The following is a 15,276-nucleotide window of genomic DNA, read 5'->3' on the forward strand; positions in this document are numbered from 1 at the left end:
TGGGAGTTCCTGGAGTAGGTAGGGTGACTCCTGAGGGAGGCAGTGGGATGGTGGGGCTAGCCTTGTCTGTTGCTGCTGCTGCTCTCATTGCTACCTCTGTCCTCCTGCCGTGGCCCTCTCTTTCCTGACTCCTTCTCTTCTGGCTCCTGTTGCCTGTCCAGACCACAACTCGACGGCCCAAGGTGAGAACAAGCAGGTCTCCGTAAGCCACTGCTGAGTGCACACACGTTTCAGGCATGTGCATGTATGTGGCCATGCATGCTAGCAAGTAAATGTTGGTTACAGTGTACGAAGGGTTCTCTTTGAGGGAGAAGAGCAGCTCGAGGCTGGTAACTGGACCCTCCTGGGGAAATGATTTCTCATCTTTTTTTAAGATTTATTTTTATTTTATGTGTGTGAATGTTGCCTGCATGTATGTATGTATGTCTGTCTGTGTGCCCTCAGAGAGGGTGTCAGATCTGCTGGGAGTTGTCATGTGAGGGCTGGGAATCAAGCCTGGGTCCTCCGGGAGAGCAGCCAAAACTCTTTTAACTGCTGAGCCACCTTCCAGCCCTGGCAACTCCTAATCCTTAAGAGGCCATCTTAGCCAGTAGGTTGAGTAAGGAAGAGCAGTAAGAGGGGCTACAGCTAATCAAGACAGGCTTTGAGCATCTTTAAAGGGTGAGATTAGAAGAGGTGAGGATCTTGACAGTGCACAGTATCTGAGTGAGGGGGTGAGTATCTGAAGGCCTCGGGCTGGGAGTGTTGGTGGGTACTCTGTGGTTTCTACATGTCTGCTCACCAAGGGAACTTTGGGGTTCAGCGTTGCCAGAGCGGCACTGTCTACTCCTGGGTTTGTGACTTCCTGGAAGCTAACCAGCTCCCCACTCCAGGGTCAGGGGCCTGGGTACTGTTACTTAACTAGAGCTTTGTCCTGGGGAGGAAGTACAGGGGTACACTCTACTTGCCTTGTTTCCAGGGTGGTCTATCTACACTTCCCAACTCAGCCCAGTAGCCTCTAGGATCCCTTGATGTAGACCAAAGGAGTGATACTCAGCTCGACTCCCAGACTAAGTAGCACTTACCAGGGGAGCAGGCTTGACACCACATTTTTGTTCCAGCCCTCTGAGAACGTGACAATTGAGAACAATCTCTAATCTGTTCTTGGCTTCTGGGAATGACATTGAGGCACTTTTTCTCTGCTGGGGGAGTTGGACATGGTCCCAGCACAAGGATGGGAATGGGAGTATTAAGAAGTTGCTAGAATGATCACGTGTGGGGTCCAGAGGGGAGTTCTGGGGAGTAAGATCCTGCTCTGAAGGTTAATGGCAGAGCGAGGAGAGTGTGGACACACTGCCAAGGGAGGAACTTACAATCTTCTGTCCCCCATCCTTCCCTCCTTTTCTCTACTGTCCTTTGTCCTGTGCCTTTGGACTCTCACTGTCTGTCCCTCCGCATCTGTGGTCTCATTGTGTTTTCTTCTCCGCTGTGTCTTTTGTCTCCTCTACTCCATCCCTTGCTCTGCCTCTTCTTCTGCATCCCATGTTCTGTTCCTTCTGTGGCCTGCCCTTGTCCTCTCACAGCCTACTCGCCCAGCCAGTACTGGGGTGTCGGGGGCCAGTAGCTCCCTGGGCCCCTCTGGATCAGCATCAGCCGGTGAACTAAGCAGCAGTGAGCCCAGCACCCCAGCTCAGACTCCGCTGGCAGCACCCATCATCCCCACACCAGCCCTCACCTCTCCTGGAGCAGCACCCCCACTTCCTTCTCCCTCTAAGGTAAGGGTAGACTCAAGGCGCCCAGGGACCTGTGACCCCAGGCCAGGTGTTGGAAGCATCCCCAGGGTTGGGGATGACCTAGGCCTGGAATCAGAAAGCACTAGGATAGACGTAGCGTGTGGCTCTCACTCTTGGCTGGGCTGTCCTTCCCTGCCTGCCTTTATACCTACTCTGTAATGGCATGCCACGTCTTCCTCTTCGATGTCTCTGTGCTGCTGGCTCTTGATGCTCAGTCTAGGAGATGTTTCCGTACATTCTTGTCTTGGCTATAGCTCAGTTTTGTTAGGGTGGGCCAGGGACTGTGCACAAACCATGGAGCTCCTCTTGGCAGGAGGAGGAAGGGCTGAGGGCCCAGGTGCGGGACCTGGAGGAGAAACTGGAGACTCTGCGTCTGAAGCGGTCAGAAGACAAGGCGAAGCTGAAAGAGCTGGAGAAACACAAGATCCAGCTGGAGCAGGTGCAGGAATGGAAGAGCAAAATGCAGGAGCAGCAGGCAGACCTGCAGCGGCGCCTCAAAGAGGCGCGGAAGGTGGGCCTTGGGATGAAGCTGGTGCCGGGGAGATGAGGGGCCAGGCTGCAATGTAGGGTGTCTCGGGAGAAAGGGCAGCATGGGACTCACTCCGCTCCGGCTCCGCCTACCTCCAACCTCCAGGAAGCCAAGGAGGCGCTGGAGGCAAAGGAGCGCTACATGGAGGAGATGGCAGACACAGCTGATGCCATTGAGATGGCCACTCTGGACAAGGAAATGGCTGAAGAGCGGGCTGAGTCTCTGCAGCAGGAGGTGGAGGCACTGAAGGAACGTGTGGATGAGCTCACCACAGACTTGGAGATCCTCAAGGCTGAGATTGAAGAGAAAGGTAAGGGACCAGGACCAGTGGGGGCCAGCTGGTGGAGGAGGACCAGCATGAACACACTGCCACCCTTACAGGTTCAGACGGGGCGGCATCCAGCTACCAGCTCAAGCAGCTAGAGGAGCAGAATGCCCGCCTAAAGGACGCCCTGGTGAGGTAGGCCTCCCTCTGGCCCTCTCCTGCCTCGAGTGTCCAAATGCTCGTTACCTTGTGATTGACACATGCTTTCTGCCATCCCTCTCTTCTCTCTGGCCCCCTCCCTTGCTCCTGCCACTTCTCCACAGGATGCGAGATCTCTCTTCCTCAGAGAAGCAGGAGCATGTGAAGCTCCAGAAGCTCATGGAGAAGAAGAACCAGGAGCTGGAGGTTGTGAGGCAGCAGCGGGAGCGTCTTCAGGAGGAGCTGAGCCAGGCGGAGAGCACCATTGATGAGCTTAAGGAACAGGTCTGACACAGCCCTGCCCAGGCCCCTGGACCTCGCTCTGCTGCCCTCTCCCTCCAGGCCCTTACAGCAGCACTTTCTCCCTGTCCATCACCCTTAACACAGGTCGACGCTGCGCTGGGTGCTGAGGAGATGGTGGAGATGCTGACTGACCGGAACCTGAATCTAGAAGAGAAAGTTCGGGAACTGCGGGAGACCGTGGGGGATTTGGTAAGAGAAGAGCAGATCCCTGACTTCTGACCCTGGTGGAGAGTATTTGGAAGGGACCTTCTGAGAGAGATTGACATCAGACCCTTGACCTGTGAGCAGGGGTTGTGGTAAGGGGAACATTCTGGCCCTGCCATCCTGACTCTGCCTGTGCCCTCTCCCAACTTTGTGGCATCCAGGAAGCAATGAACGAGATGAATGATGAGCTGCAGGAGAATGCACGTGAGACAGAGCTGGAGCTCCGTGAGCAGCTGGACATGGCAGGAGCCCGAGTTCGGGAGGCCCAGAAGCGTGTGGAAGCAGCCCAGGAAACAGTTGCGGACTATCAGCAGACCATCAAGAAGTACCGCCAGTTGACCGCACACCTGCAGGTGCCTGCCTCGCCCCTGCTCCCTGCTCCCTGCTCCCTGCTCACGATCGTGCTCGGCTCCCAGGACCCACTGTGCTCCACTGTCTGCCCTCAGGATGTCAACCGGGAGCTGACAAACCAGCAGGAAGCATCCGTGGAGAGACAGCAGCAGCCACCGCCTGAGACTTTTGATTTCAAAATCAAGTTTGCTGAGACCAAGGCTCATGCCAAGGTCAGAAAAGTGGGCCCTCTAAAGTCGGGTGTTAGAGAGCCCAGCCTGGGGGCAGCAGTGGGCTGACACGGTGTGGGTTCTGGACTCAGGGTGCTTTGTGGGGTAGTTGTGGAAGAATTCTGGCCTGGGCTTATCCTAGAGACAAAGGCCCTGGTGAAGCAAGTCGTGGTGGTTCTGCAGCTTTCCGTTTGGGCTGAGCCCTCCTCCCTGTCCACCCTGCAGGCCATTGAGATGGAGTTGAGACAGATGGAGGTGGCCCAGGCCAACCGGCACATGTCCCTGCTGACGGCCTTCATGCCTGACAGCTTCCTCCGGCCAGGCGGGGACCACGACTGTGTCCTGGTGCTGCTGCTCATGCCCCGCCTCATATGCAAGGTAAGGCCAGTCAGTCACACGTGCAGCAGAACCTGCTAAACTTGGTGTGAGCCAGCATGGAGGACGGGAACGGAAGGCAGCAGGCACCGTCTGCCCCCAGAGCTTACAAGGTCGTGGAGTACGCTCAGGCAGCAAGGTCTCAGTGAATCCAGAGCCAGCTGCCATATTGGGCTCTGCATTCCGTCCACCAACTGCAGTTCAGAAATACTCGGAGAAAAACCTTGTGTGTGCATCGTTGTTTTGTCATCGTTTCCTGAAGAATCCAGTGTAGCCGTGGCACCACTTAGCTTGTGTTAGGTGTTATCAGTCTCCTAGAGGTGGTTTAATGTATACAGGAGTGTGCACATAGTTGACATGCAGCTCCTGTGATTTAACATGAGGTACTCAAACATCGTTTGTTAGTGTATACAGGAGGGGTCTGGAAGCAGTCCCCTCCAGATAGGAGCAACTGTCCAGGAAAGAGAAGTAGCCTTCTTGTGAGGCAGTTGCAGGTCCGTTTTAGGCGAAGGTGAAGGTTACTGAAGGAAGAACATTTAGGCCAGAGGTAGCCAGGGGTTTGCTAGGGGCTAAATGGCAGATTTTGAGCGCAGCAACTTTATGCCACATGGTTCTACTGCCCTCCAGTCTTTTGGCCATTCCTAAGCTGCTGGCATCATGACCCTGCTCCTCTGGGAACCTCCTGCCAGTCTGGGAGCTGTTTCTGCTTCTCTTCCGTGTGTACCCACACCCTGCACATAGTTGTTTAGCTGGGTCCTGGGGTCCTGGGTCTGTGCTCTTTGTCCTCTTCTCCCAGTTCCGGGACCCTGATCTTCTTCCTACAGGCAGAGCTCATCCGGAAGCAGGCCCAGGAGAAGTTTGACCTAAGCGAGAACTGTTCCGAGCGGCCTGGGCTCCGAGGAGCTGCTGGGGAGCAGCTGAGCTTTGCTGCGGGCCTGGTGTACTCGCTGAGTCTACTGCAGGCCACGCTGCATCGCTATGAGCAGTAAGAGACACCTCATCCTCCCCTGCATCCTGGCCGCGGGTCCAGGATTGGCCGGCACGGAGACATTGTCTGGAGACCTTGGCCTCACAGAGCCCTTCTTTGGTTTTTAGTGCCCTCTCCCAGTGCAATGTGGACGTGTATAAGAAGGTGGGCAGCCTCTACCCTGAGATGAGTGCCCACGAACGCTCCTTAGATTTCCTCATTGAGCTGCTGCACAAGGATCAGCTGGACGAGACTGTCAACGTGGAGCCCCTCACCAAGGCCATCAAGTATTACCAGGTCTGGGGCCAGAATCCAGGCTTGGGGAAGCGGCAGGGCAGGAGGGGATGTCTACCTAATGGGAGTTACTGCCAGGGTATACAAGGTTTTATGTCTGGAGTTGGCTGCTTGAGACCTAGTTTGCTCTGGTTTTGTTTTTATTGTTGTTTGGGGTAGGTTTGTTGTTGTTGGAGGAGATAGGCCTAGTTTTTTTGTTTTATTCTTTTGAGACTGGGTCTCATGTAACCCAGGCTGGCCTTAAACTTGCTATGTAGCCAGTGATAACCTTGAACTCCTGATCCTCCTGCCTCCATCCCAAATGCTGGGATAATAGGTCTGTGCTATCATGTCTGGATTTAAAAAAAAAAAAATCTGTGTGTGTAGTGTATGTGCATGTATGTGTGTCTGCATGCCAGGGTCCATGTAGAGGTCATTAACAGCGCAAGGAAGTTAACTCTTTCCTCCCACCATGTGGGTCTTGAGGATTGAGCTCTGGTTGCTTGGCTTGTGAGCAGGTGTCTTTCCTGCTTAGCTATCTCACTGTCGTTTTTATAGGACAGCGTCTCCCTGTAGCTCAGGCTGGCCTTGACCTCTGATGCTTCTGTGTGCCTCCCCAGTGCTAGGATCATGGGCCCACACCACCAATCCCAGTTCTCATTTGCTCTGATGTGAACTTGCCTGGGGTTGCGCTGCCTGGAGGTTTTGGAAGGTTTTGTACCTCTGAAGACCACAGTGTCCAGGGCTCAAACTCTAGTTTGGGAAGAGGACAGTCTCTCAGCCCTGGCCCTTCTGTACGCTAAAGGCTGTCTCTGTGTCGTTCCTCCTCAGCATCTGTACAGCATCCACCTTGCCGAACAGCCCGAGGATTCCACCATGCAGCTGGCTGACCACATCAAGGTGACATGTGTAGATCGTGATTAAGGTTGCTGTAGGGATGAGGAAAGGAAGTCGGGTCAGAGGTCAGCAACGGTAGAGGACCCCTGTGTGTGTGTACAGTCATCAGAGGGCGGGACTTCGTAGAGAGGATGATGGGACAGAAGAGCTCACATTAGCGACTAAGACCACATGTTTCTCTTTGCACAGTTCACCCAGAGTGCCCTGGATTGTATGGGCGTGGAGGTGGGGCGGCTGCGTGCCTTCCTGCAGGTGAGGTACACCTAGATCTGAGGGGTCTTTCTGTGCCTCCCCCACCTCCCCTAGTGCTGACCTGGCTCTGCCTGGCTCCTTTTCCTGTGTAGGGTGGGCAGGAGGCAACAGATATTGCCCTTCTTCTCCGAGACCTGGAAACATCATGCAGTGACATCCGCCAGTTCTGCAAGAAGATCCGAAGGCGAATGCCAGGGACAGATGCTCCTGGGATCCCAGCAGCACTGGCCTTTGGACCACAGGTTTCGGGCTGAGAGTGTGAGGGAAGGAAGCTTAGCAGAAATGGGAGGGGCCTATATCACATAAAGCTCTGGATCTGTCAGGGCCTGGATTGGGAAGCGAGGAACTCTAATGCTGGACCAGGTGGGCTCTTGACTTTAGCCTGTCACGCAGGTATCCGACACACTCCTCGACTGCAGGAAGCACTTGACGTGGGTGGTGGCTGTTCTGCAGGAGGTGGCAGCTGCCGCCGCCCAGCTTATTGCCCCCCTGGCAGAGAATGAAGGGCTGCCTGTGGCTGCGCTAGAGGAGCTGGCTTTCAAAGCCAGCGAGCAGGTTGGCCTGGAACCTGGGGCTGTGGGGCTGGAGGAGGCAGAGGCTGTCGCGGGCCTTCCTCTCACGCTTGCCCTTGGCTCCCGCAGATCTACGGGAGCCCCTCCAGCAGCCCCTATGAGTGTCTGCGTCAGTCATGTACCATCCTCATCAGCACGATGAACAAGCTGGCCACAGCCATGCAGGAGGGCGAGTACGACGCAGAGCGGCCTCCCAGCAAGGTAGGTGGGGTCCTGGGGACCCAGGGGCCCGCAGGGGCGCAGCTTGCAGAGCTGCCTCGGTTGTGGAGGGCGAGGAGTCTGGAGGGAGGAGCATCCTGTGACTGGATGTCTCTGAAAGGAGGGCACTAGTGGCCTCTGCCTCGGCCTCCAGCCTCTGACCCACCTGTCCTTTAGCCTCCTCCGGTTGAACTTCGGGCTGCAGCCCTGCGGGCAGAGATCACGGATGCTGAAGGTCTGGGTTTGAAGCTTGAAGACCGAGAGACGGTTATCAAGGAGTTAAAGAAGTCGCTCAAGATTAAGGTGCGGAGGGCTGGAGAGATGGATTTAAGAGCACTGGCTGCTCTCGAGGGGACCCTGATTTGATTCCCAGCACCCACAGGGTGGCTCACAACCACCTTTTAACTCGAGTCCTAGGGGGTCCAATGCCCTCTTCCAGCCTCTGAGGGCACCAGGTACACACATGGTACACAGACATACGTGTAGTCAAAACACCCATACACATAACACTAATTAATTAAAAAATTAAGCTGAAGACTAGGAGGTGTGGCAGGACTGGGCAGCAGCAGGTGCCAGCAGTGGGGATCAGGGTGGTGTGGGAGTCAAGGAAAGAAGTGGGGCCTGCAGCTAGGGGTCATCAGGGAGGGAGCCCCACATCCCATAGCCTGACCCAGTCCTGGGGTTCTGGGGAGGATGTGGGGAACTACAAGTGTGACCTCGTCCAGGGGGAGGAGCTGAGTGAGGCCAACGTGCGGCTGAGCCTCTTGGAGAAGAAGCTGGACAGCGCTGCCAAGGATGCAGACGAGCGCATCGAGAAAGTCCAGACTCGGTTGGAGGAGACTCAGACCCTGCTGCGGAAGAAGGAGAAGTCAGGCACCATCCCTGGGGCCCGGAGTCCTCCACCCTCTCCTGTCGGCCGCCCTCTGTTGCTAGTGACTCCTTTGTCCTTGTAGTCTGACTGCCCATTTTCCCTCCCTAGTCTGCTCCACTGATTGCTCCGACTGTAGCTGGGGTTGCCTCTGAGGGCCGCTGTCAGGGTGGAGAGTCCTGTGGGGCTGTGAGGAAGGGACAGGCCCCAGCCCAGGTTCTCTTCCACAGAGACTTCGAGGAGACAATGGATGCGCTCCAGGCTGACATCGACCAGCTGGAGGCAGAGAAGGCTGAACTAAAGCAGCGGCTGAGCAGCCAGTCCAAGCGCACAATTGAGGGGCTCCGGGGCCCCCCTCCCTCAGGCATCGCTACCCTGGTCTCTGGCATTGCTGGTGGTGAGTACAGTGGCCCAGAGAAGACTGACTGCCCTCTCTTGTGGCCTCAGTTTGACTTCAGGTGCCCCTACCCTAGATGTTCAGCCAAGAACGCGCTTGCCCCGCTTCACGCTGCCTGCTTCCTCCAGGTTTTCATTTGCTGTGAAGAGACGTTTAGAGAGCTGCTGAGTAACGTAGCGTGTTAGCAAGACTGTCAGGGAAGTCAGAGTATCGACTGAGTTAGGCTCTACTGCCCCTTTGGAGCTGCCATCTGGCCTTTCCATCTCAGCCATATTCAAGACAGGCCGGGCCACACTGCTGGAGTGTCCAGCCTTGCCTGAGGCCAGTGTCGGGTGGTCCCTCAGCATGCCTGCTCCATTTCCTCGTGGATCTCCACGGCATATTCTCCCAGTGTTGCTCATGGCTTCTGTTCTGGCCTTTGTTTAGCCTCTTAGTATGGTCAGCAAGCCTCCTGTGGAGTTTTCTGTCTTCCAGGCTGTTTCCCAGGCCCTGGGTAAGGCAGAGGCCACTGCCTCTTGCTTCTGTTTCCCCTCCAGTTCTGTGCTTGACCTTTTCACCCCCAGAGGACAATCTCCTGGCCCCATAATTAAACCCCAAGGTCTCAGGGCCTTCTACCTGCTCACCTCACCTGAGGGCCTGCCCTCTTCAAAATCCTTGTCATAGATACAACCTGATGCAGGGAAGTGACCAAGTACCTTTGTGACATTTTACACCTACAGCTCTGTGTTCTTTGGAAGAGAATCTTTAGACTCACCATTTTGTGTTGTTCTAGTCCAGACTCTTAAACAAATTCTGCTTCTAAGTTAATGAAACACCCCATCAAAAAAGGTCATTTGCCTGGGAGCAAGGCAGAGTGCCTGTGTCTTCTCCCTGAGCTCTGCAGCTGGTGAGCACACGGGGTGCAGAGGTGCAGCCTCTGGAGCGTTCCCCATGCTGCTGCTCTTGCAGAGAAGCAGGAGACAGGAACCTCTCGCCCAAGGGCTTCCTGCACTGCACTCACGGGGCCTTTCTCTCTCGGTGCACACTGACTCGGGCCTGCCTCGTCCACCTTTGCTCTCCCTCACTCCGCTCTCACCCCGAGGCAGAGGCAGGCTCTTAGAGAGGAGGTTTTGGCGTTGAGGAAAGGGTCTTGTGCATGTCATGTCCAGAGTCCTTTGTTTCGCCCTGCACCCCAACATCGTCTAACCCCCTCTCTCTCTTTCTGCTCCCCCACGGGCTTTCCTGTACACAGAAGAACAGCAGCGAGGTAGAGACTCCCTGCTACTGGGGTTTCCCAAGGCCACTGGGACTGGGAACAGCATGAGGCTTCTCCCCCTGAGCCTTCAGAAGTGGGGGAGGGAGGGAGGAAAAGGGAGGAGCCAAGTTTTCAATCTCTGCGGCCAGGGCTAATGACATCCCGTGTGATCTTCACAGGGGGCACTCCTGGGCAGGCTCCGGGGGCCTTGCCAGGCCCGGGGCTGGTGAAGGACTCACCACTGCTGCTTCAGCAGATCTCTGCCATGAGGCTGCACATCTCTCAGCTCCAGCATGAGAATAGCATCCTCAAAGTAAGGCACTCACGGGGAACCTGGGGCTGGAGCTTGGCTGGAGCTTGGGCATGCCTGCCCATTGATGGGTGGCAGAGGCTACCTCCCACCTCTGAGCACTACTTCTGTGCCCTCCCTCCCACATCCTGACAGGGAGCCCAGATGAAGGCGTCCTTGGCCGCTCTGCCCCCGCTGCATGTTGCGAAGCTTTCCCTCCCACCCCACGAGGGCCCTGGTGGCGAGCTGGTGGATGGGGCCCTGTATCGCAAGACCAGCCAGCTGTTGGAGACGCTGAATCAGCTGAGCACGCACACCCATGTAGTAGACATCACTCGAGCCAGTCCAGGTGTGTGCTCTCCACTGTGAGAAGATGGCTGCGGCCTCTGCCTTTGCCCAAGGCTCTTCCTAGCAGTGTTCTTTGACCTCAGAGTTCTGTTTCCCTGACCTTTACTCCTATCCTCTCTTCATATCCCCCCACCCACCTCTCCTTCCTTTCTTCTCTACTGGGATTGAACTGAAGGCCTCAAGCTTGCTAGACTAATGCTCTGTAGCACCAGATTTTTACTTTTGAAGTTTTTGTTTGTTTTGTTCTTTGAGACAGGGTTCCTCTGTGTAGCCCTGGCTGTCCTGGAACTTGCTCTGTAGACCAGGCTGGCCTCAAACTCAGTGATCCACCTGCCTCTGCCTCCCTGAGCACTGGGATTAAAGACATGCATTAACATGCCTGACACTTTTTAAATTTTTTTATGTTTAGTTTTGAGACAAGGTCTCAGTAAGTTGCCCAGGCAGGCCTTGAACTCCCTATCCTCTTATCCAGTCTCCCTGTAGCTGGGGTTCTAGGCTTTCCCACCAGACCCAGTTCGCACTTTCTCTCTGAAGTGCCTGTGCTATGTGGGTCCAGTACCAGTGCTGTGACCATGTAGTTCAGCTGCTCGGATGGACCACAGCATCCTCAGCATCCCTCCCTCTTCACAGCTGCCAAGAGCCCATCAGCTCAGCTTATGGAACAAGTGGTTCAGCTCAAGTCCCTGAGTGACACCATCGAGAGGCTCAAGGTCGGTCACCCTGTCTTCCCACACTGAACCCTCTTGGCTCGCCCCTGGGGAGAGGCAGGCACTTGTGGGGTCTCTCTGGACCTGCTCCATGCTTGAGGCACATTAGGGAGCCGATGGGAGGGAAGGGGGACTTCTCACCAAAGTGCCTGAGTGGGATCCTCTTTAGGCTGGTGAACCACCAGTGCTGGCCCAGCGGATCTTTAGGATGCGTGGCTGCAGTTTCTGCCAGCTGGACCAGGAGAGGGCAGAGTATTTGCCGGAGGTTTCTTAGAGGCCAGGGAAGCTGAGCTAGGCCTTAAAGAGAGAAGGGGTGCAAAGCATGGAGGGGTGCTGGATGGGCACTGGGTTAGAGACAAGAGCCAAAGTGTAGTGATAGAAAGCTAAGTCCCCTGAAACTAGTGTCTCTGTGAAGCTGGGCAGGTCTCGAACTACCCACCGGGTCCCCTGAATGACCCTGTCTCCCTCCTCCTCCTCCCTAGGATGAGGTCCTCAAGGAGACAGTAACTCAGCGTCCCGGAGCTACGGTCCCCACTGACTTTGCTACTTTCCCTTCATCAGCCTTCCTCAGGGTAAGGGGGGCATGCGGTGCAGGATGGGGGCACCATGCTGGGTGCCCTGTGGGTTCTCCCCCTCTTCCTGGGACTTGAAGAGGCCTCTGGAGTCGCAGGCCCAGCCGCACACCTTACTCTCCCTGGCAGGGCCAAGCCTTACCTGCACAGACCCCCAGAGTGCTCTCAACACTTAGAGACTGGACTATCCCAGCACATAAGTAACACCTGCCCTGACTCTTATGCCAGGAGGGACTCAGATTACCTCGTTAGACTCAACTCCTATTCTAATTTCAAAGATGTCACTGTGGTGTCAGAACCCAGAAGCCTCAGTTTCCAGGGGCTGCCAGTGCCAGTACCCAAGGACCCTTCAGTGGCCCATCATCAAGTCAGCCCTGACCTGAGGTCCTCTTTCTGTTCCCAATACAAGGCCAAGGAGGAGCAGCAAGACGACACAGTCTACATGGGCAAAGTGACCTTCTCGTGTGCGGCAGGCCTAGGACAGCGACACCGGCTGGTGCTGACCCAGGAGCAGCTGCACCAGCTTCACAGCCGCCTCATCTCCTAAGCACGCCTTCCCTGCTGTCCCCTTTGACCCTCGGCCCCCTGGCACCACGGTCCAGTGCGCAGCCGCCTCGGCCCCTCCTAGGTTGAACCGTGGGCTAAAGCTCTCGCCTGGGTCAGCTCTGCCAGGTCTGGTCAGGGTCCTGCTGCTTCCATAATCTGGGTTTGCCTATCCACCCCTGGCCTCTTCCTTAATTTGCTGTTCAGCTGCTCCCTCTTTCCTGAGGGGCCTCAGGGTATTGGGGGGGCATTGGAGCAGGGGCTGATACCCCTCCACTAAAGATGGAGTGAGGTTGCCCTGACTGGGGACTTCACCCTTGATTAAAGCATCTTCTACTTCACCGCTTTCTGTGTGGTCCTGATGGGACTTGGGTCAGCTGGTTCAGAACGGGTGGAGGAGGATTGCCTGAGAAACTGGATGGGCCAAGACCTGGTGATAGATGAGACTGTGCCCTCAAAACATGTGCAGTAAGCTACCCTGAGCGGAAGGGCAAGGAGCGCTCAGTGGGAGGGTGGGAGCCCTGTGGGAGCCCCGTTCAGTTTGTTCACTCCCACTTCCTGGAGCTGGAGGGATCCGGTCTTTCTGATGCATTGACCTTTGTCTTTCCATTGGACATGGCGTTCTCAGATTAACACTACACCAGGGAAACTGAGGCAGCAGAGCAGTAAGAAACAATGCAAGTCACAAAACTTGTGCCAAAACTCACATCAGTGTCATGGGAGCTGCTGCTGTGAATTCTTGGGATTTCTGGTCTTGATCTAGACCTGTTGAAGTACTTCCAGGAGGGAGACTCCCTGGGCCTGGTGGCATTCTAGAACTTGAGAGCTTAGCCTAGGTGTTTACTGACCAGCTCTTTGAGGTGTTCTCTCATTGCCCACATGGGGAAAGGTATTCTCAAGAGGCCTGGTTGAGGTGGCCTAGGCTCTGCACTCAGGAGTGGGGCATCGCTGGGGGGGAAGTAGCAGGTGGGGAGGGAGCCCAGGGGCCTCATTTGCCATCAACACCCTCTAGGAAGGTCGATGGATTGTGGGATTTGAATACCCTGTCTGTAGCCTTTCTTGCTAGGGTTTTGGGAAAGTTCCTTAGGTAACTTTGCTCGTTACTCTCAAGGATAGCACATGCCATTTTAGATGCTAAGACTTGACTTGCTCTGTACCAGGGAGGCCTGGGATGTAGGGCTGGGTTGCCACAGAACTAGTGACAAGGGTTGGTTGTGTGTGTGTGTGTGTGTGTGTGTGTGTGTGTGTGTGTGTGTGTGTGTGTGTAGGCCAGAGAACAACCTCAGGAGCGGCCCACCTTATTTTTGGGGACAGGATCTTTCACTGGGGTTTTGGGCTTGTTGATGAAGGAACTGTGGCTGGCCAGGGAGCTCAGGGATGGATTACAAGCTCACACCACACCTGTCTCTTCTGGAACTCAACTGAGTTCAGTTCACACCAGCTGAACCACCTTCCCAGCCCCGAAGTCTGTCCATTTTTAAATGCACGTCTACGGACTGCATGCATCTGCTTGTGCAGGAATGCCAGCAGCAGTAAACTGTACCTGCCGTCCACTGCCTCCCTTCAACCAGTTCTGCACACCAGGGTACCCTTCTAAAGTGCAAGCTGGTGGGGCTCCCGCTCCTGAAATGAAATCAGCCCTCCAGGTGTCTAGAACTTAAAAGGTAAATCTTCCGTAACTCACAAGGTCATCCACGACTAGGTTCTTCTGCCCATCCCTCCAGCCTCTTGTAGGTCTGCCCCTCCACATGTGCCCAGCGTCCCAGCTTTAGGGAACCCCTGGGGTTCCCATACTCACCTGTGCTCTCAGCTCTCTCCCTGAAGGAGAGAAGCCATTTGTCTCCCTCCCTGGTCGCCCCCTCCCCGTCTCTTTTTTTTTTTTTGAGAGGACTCTCTAGTGTTGCCAAACGGGGAAGGTGCCTTCCTGTGGCTCCCTGGATTCTACGCTTTGTTCCAGGCCTGTGTGAGGTATTAGTTGCTTTATGACCAAGACGTCTGATCTGTGACAGCTTCTTATTTGCACAGTGAGGATCATGATGTTTTCCAGGACTGTGAAGGCTGCATTCGATAGTGTGCTCTGCACCCAGATCACTCACCTCTTTAGTACGGACTCCTACTACGCTGCATCTGTTTCCATGGTCATTGACGGTTGACTCCTCTGCCTCCCGCTTGGGGGGAGCCTGGAACTCTCTATGTAGCCCAGGCTGGTCTCAAAATCAGAAAGATCCACCTGCCTCTGCCTCCTAGTGCTGGGATTAAAGGTGTGCGCCCCCGTGTCTGGCTCGGTCTTTTTGTTGCCGTTGCTACATTTGTTTATTTGTTTACTTTGTGTGGGTACACGTGTGTAGGCCAAAGACAACCTTCAGGACCCGGTTCGTCCCTTTTACCATGTAGATGGAACTCAGACTGCACAGTTTGGCAGCACGCAGCCTTATCCACTGAGCCATCTCGCTAGACCCCTAGCCCGATTTTTCCCCCCCAGGGGGAAAGATCTTAATATGTAGCTCTGGCTGGTCTCAAATTTTCAGTCCTTCTGTCTAAGTCTCCTGAGTGTTAGGATTACAGGCATGGGCCACCCCACTCAGCTTATGTAATTTGTTTTAATTTTTAATTTTAATTAGTTTTATGTGTATGAATGAATGAATGAGTGACTGTCTTCCAAGCTAAGCAACTGCTCTCTTGGGGAGTTCAGCTGCTCCCCCTTGCAAAAGGATTATCCCGGCTGGGCTTGCAGACTGAGCACCACAGCCCCCAACCCCCATGAGGTCACAAGACCCTCAGCCGAGTATCCAGTGGTTCCCTACCACCTGCTGCATGCAACCCTGCTTTAACTGCACTAGAGTATATAGACCTGGGAGGACTAGGGAAGGGGGCTTCATCTACGCACTGTGGGGACCCCTGTCCCTGCTGGATAAAGGCTTTACGGTTCTGGCCTGTTGTGACAGGAGCACCC

The 15,276-nt window shown here is 55.2% G+C and overlaps 1 protein-coding gene across 14 annotated transcripts in view; it reads left to right on the top strand.

The window, feature by feature from the left end:
• Window positions 1-12,664, top strand: part of Dctn1 (dynactin subunit 1) — a 34,351-nt gene extending 21,687 nt beyond the window's left edge. For 7 of the 14 annotated variants that reach the window (XM_052720519.1, XM_052720506.1, XM_052720508.1 and 4 more), the window contains 26 exons: window positions 162-182; window positions 1,563-1,754; window positions 2,086-2,283; window positions 2,407-2,611; window positions 2,683-2,761; window positions 2,890-3,049; window positions 3,152-3,256; window positions 3,433-3,624; window positions 3,718-3,834; window positions 4,057-4,209; window positions 5,031-5,191; window positions 5,302-5,470; window positions 6,278-6,346; window positions 6,533-6,595; window positions 6,688-6,837; window positions 6,989-7,150; window positions 7,237-7,368; window positions 7,543-7,668; window positions 8,091-8,233; window positions 8,464-8,630; window positions 9,862-9,876; window positions 10,044-10,177; window positions 10,310-10,502; window positions 11,132-11,211; window positions 11,691-11,780; window positions 12,190-12,664. In XM_052720519.1, the coding sequence (XP_052576479.1) occupies window positions 162-182; window positions 1,563-1,754; window positions 2,086-2,283; window positions 2,407-2,611; window positions 2,683-2,761; window positions 2,890-3,049; window positions 3,152-3,256; window positions 3,433-3,624; window positions 3,718-3,834; window positions 4,057-4,209; window positions 5,031-5,191; window positions 5,302-5,470; window positions 6,278-6,346; window positions 6,533-6,595; window positions 6,688-6,837; window positions 6,989-7,150; window positions 7,237-7,368; window positions 7,543-7,668; window positions 8,091-8,233; window positions 8,464-8,630; window positions 9,862-9,876; window positions 10,044-10,177; window positions 10,310-10,502; window positions 11,132-11,211; window positions 11,691-11,780; window positions 12,190-12,327 (3,414 nt within the window). In that variant the 3' untranslated portion in view covers window positions 12,328-12,664. The remainder of the gene's footprint in view (window positions 1-161; window positions 183-1,562; window positions 1,755-2,085; window positions 2,284-2,406; window positions 2,612-2,682; window positions 2,762-2,889; window positions 3,050-3,151; window positions 3,257-3,432; window positions 3,625-3,717; window positions 3,835-4,056; window positions 4,210-5,030; window positions 5,192-5,301; window positions 5,471-6,277; window positions 6,347-6,532; window positions 6,596-6,687; window positions 6,838-6,988; window positions 7,151-7,236; window positions 7,369-7,542; window positions 7,669-8,090; window positions 8,234-8,463; window positions 8,631-9,861; window positions 9,877-10,043; window positions 10,178-10,309; window positions 10,503-11,131; window positions 11,212-11,690; window positions 11,781-12,189) is intronic. The other 7 variants (XM_052720516.1, XM_052720518.1, XM_052720520.1 and 4 more) reach the window with 3 other exon arrangements.
• The last annotated feature ends 2,612 nt before the right edge of the window (window positions 12,665-15,276 follow it).

The sequence above is a fragment of the Peromyscus californicus genome, unplaced genomic scaffold (assembly GCF_007827085.1).
Source record: "Peromyscus californicus insignis strain IS unplaced genomic scaffold, ASM782708v3 Scaffold_6__1_contigs__length_162567912, whole genome shotgun sequence".
In the NCBI taxonomy this organism is placed as follows: Eukaryota; Metazoa; Chordata; class Mammalia; order Rodentia; family Cricetidae; genus Peromyscus; species Peromyscus californicus.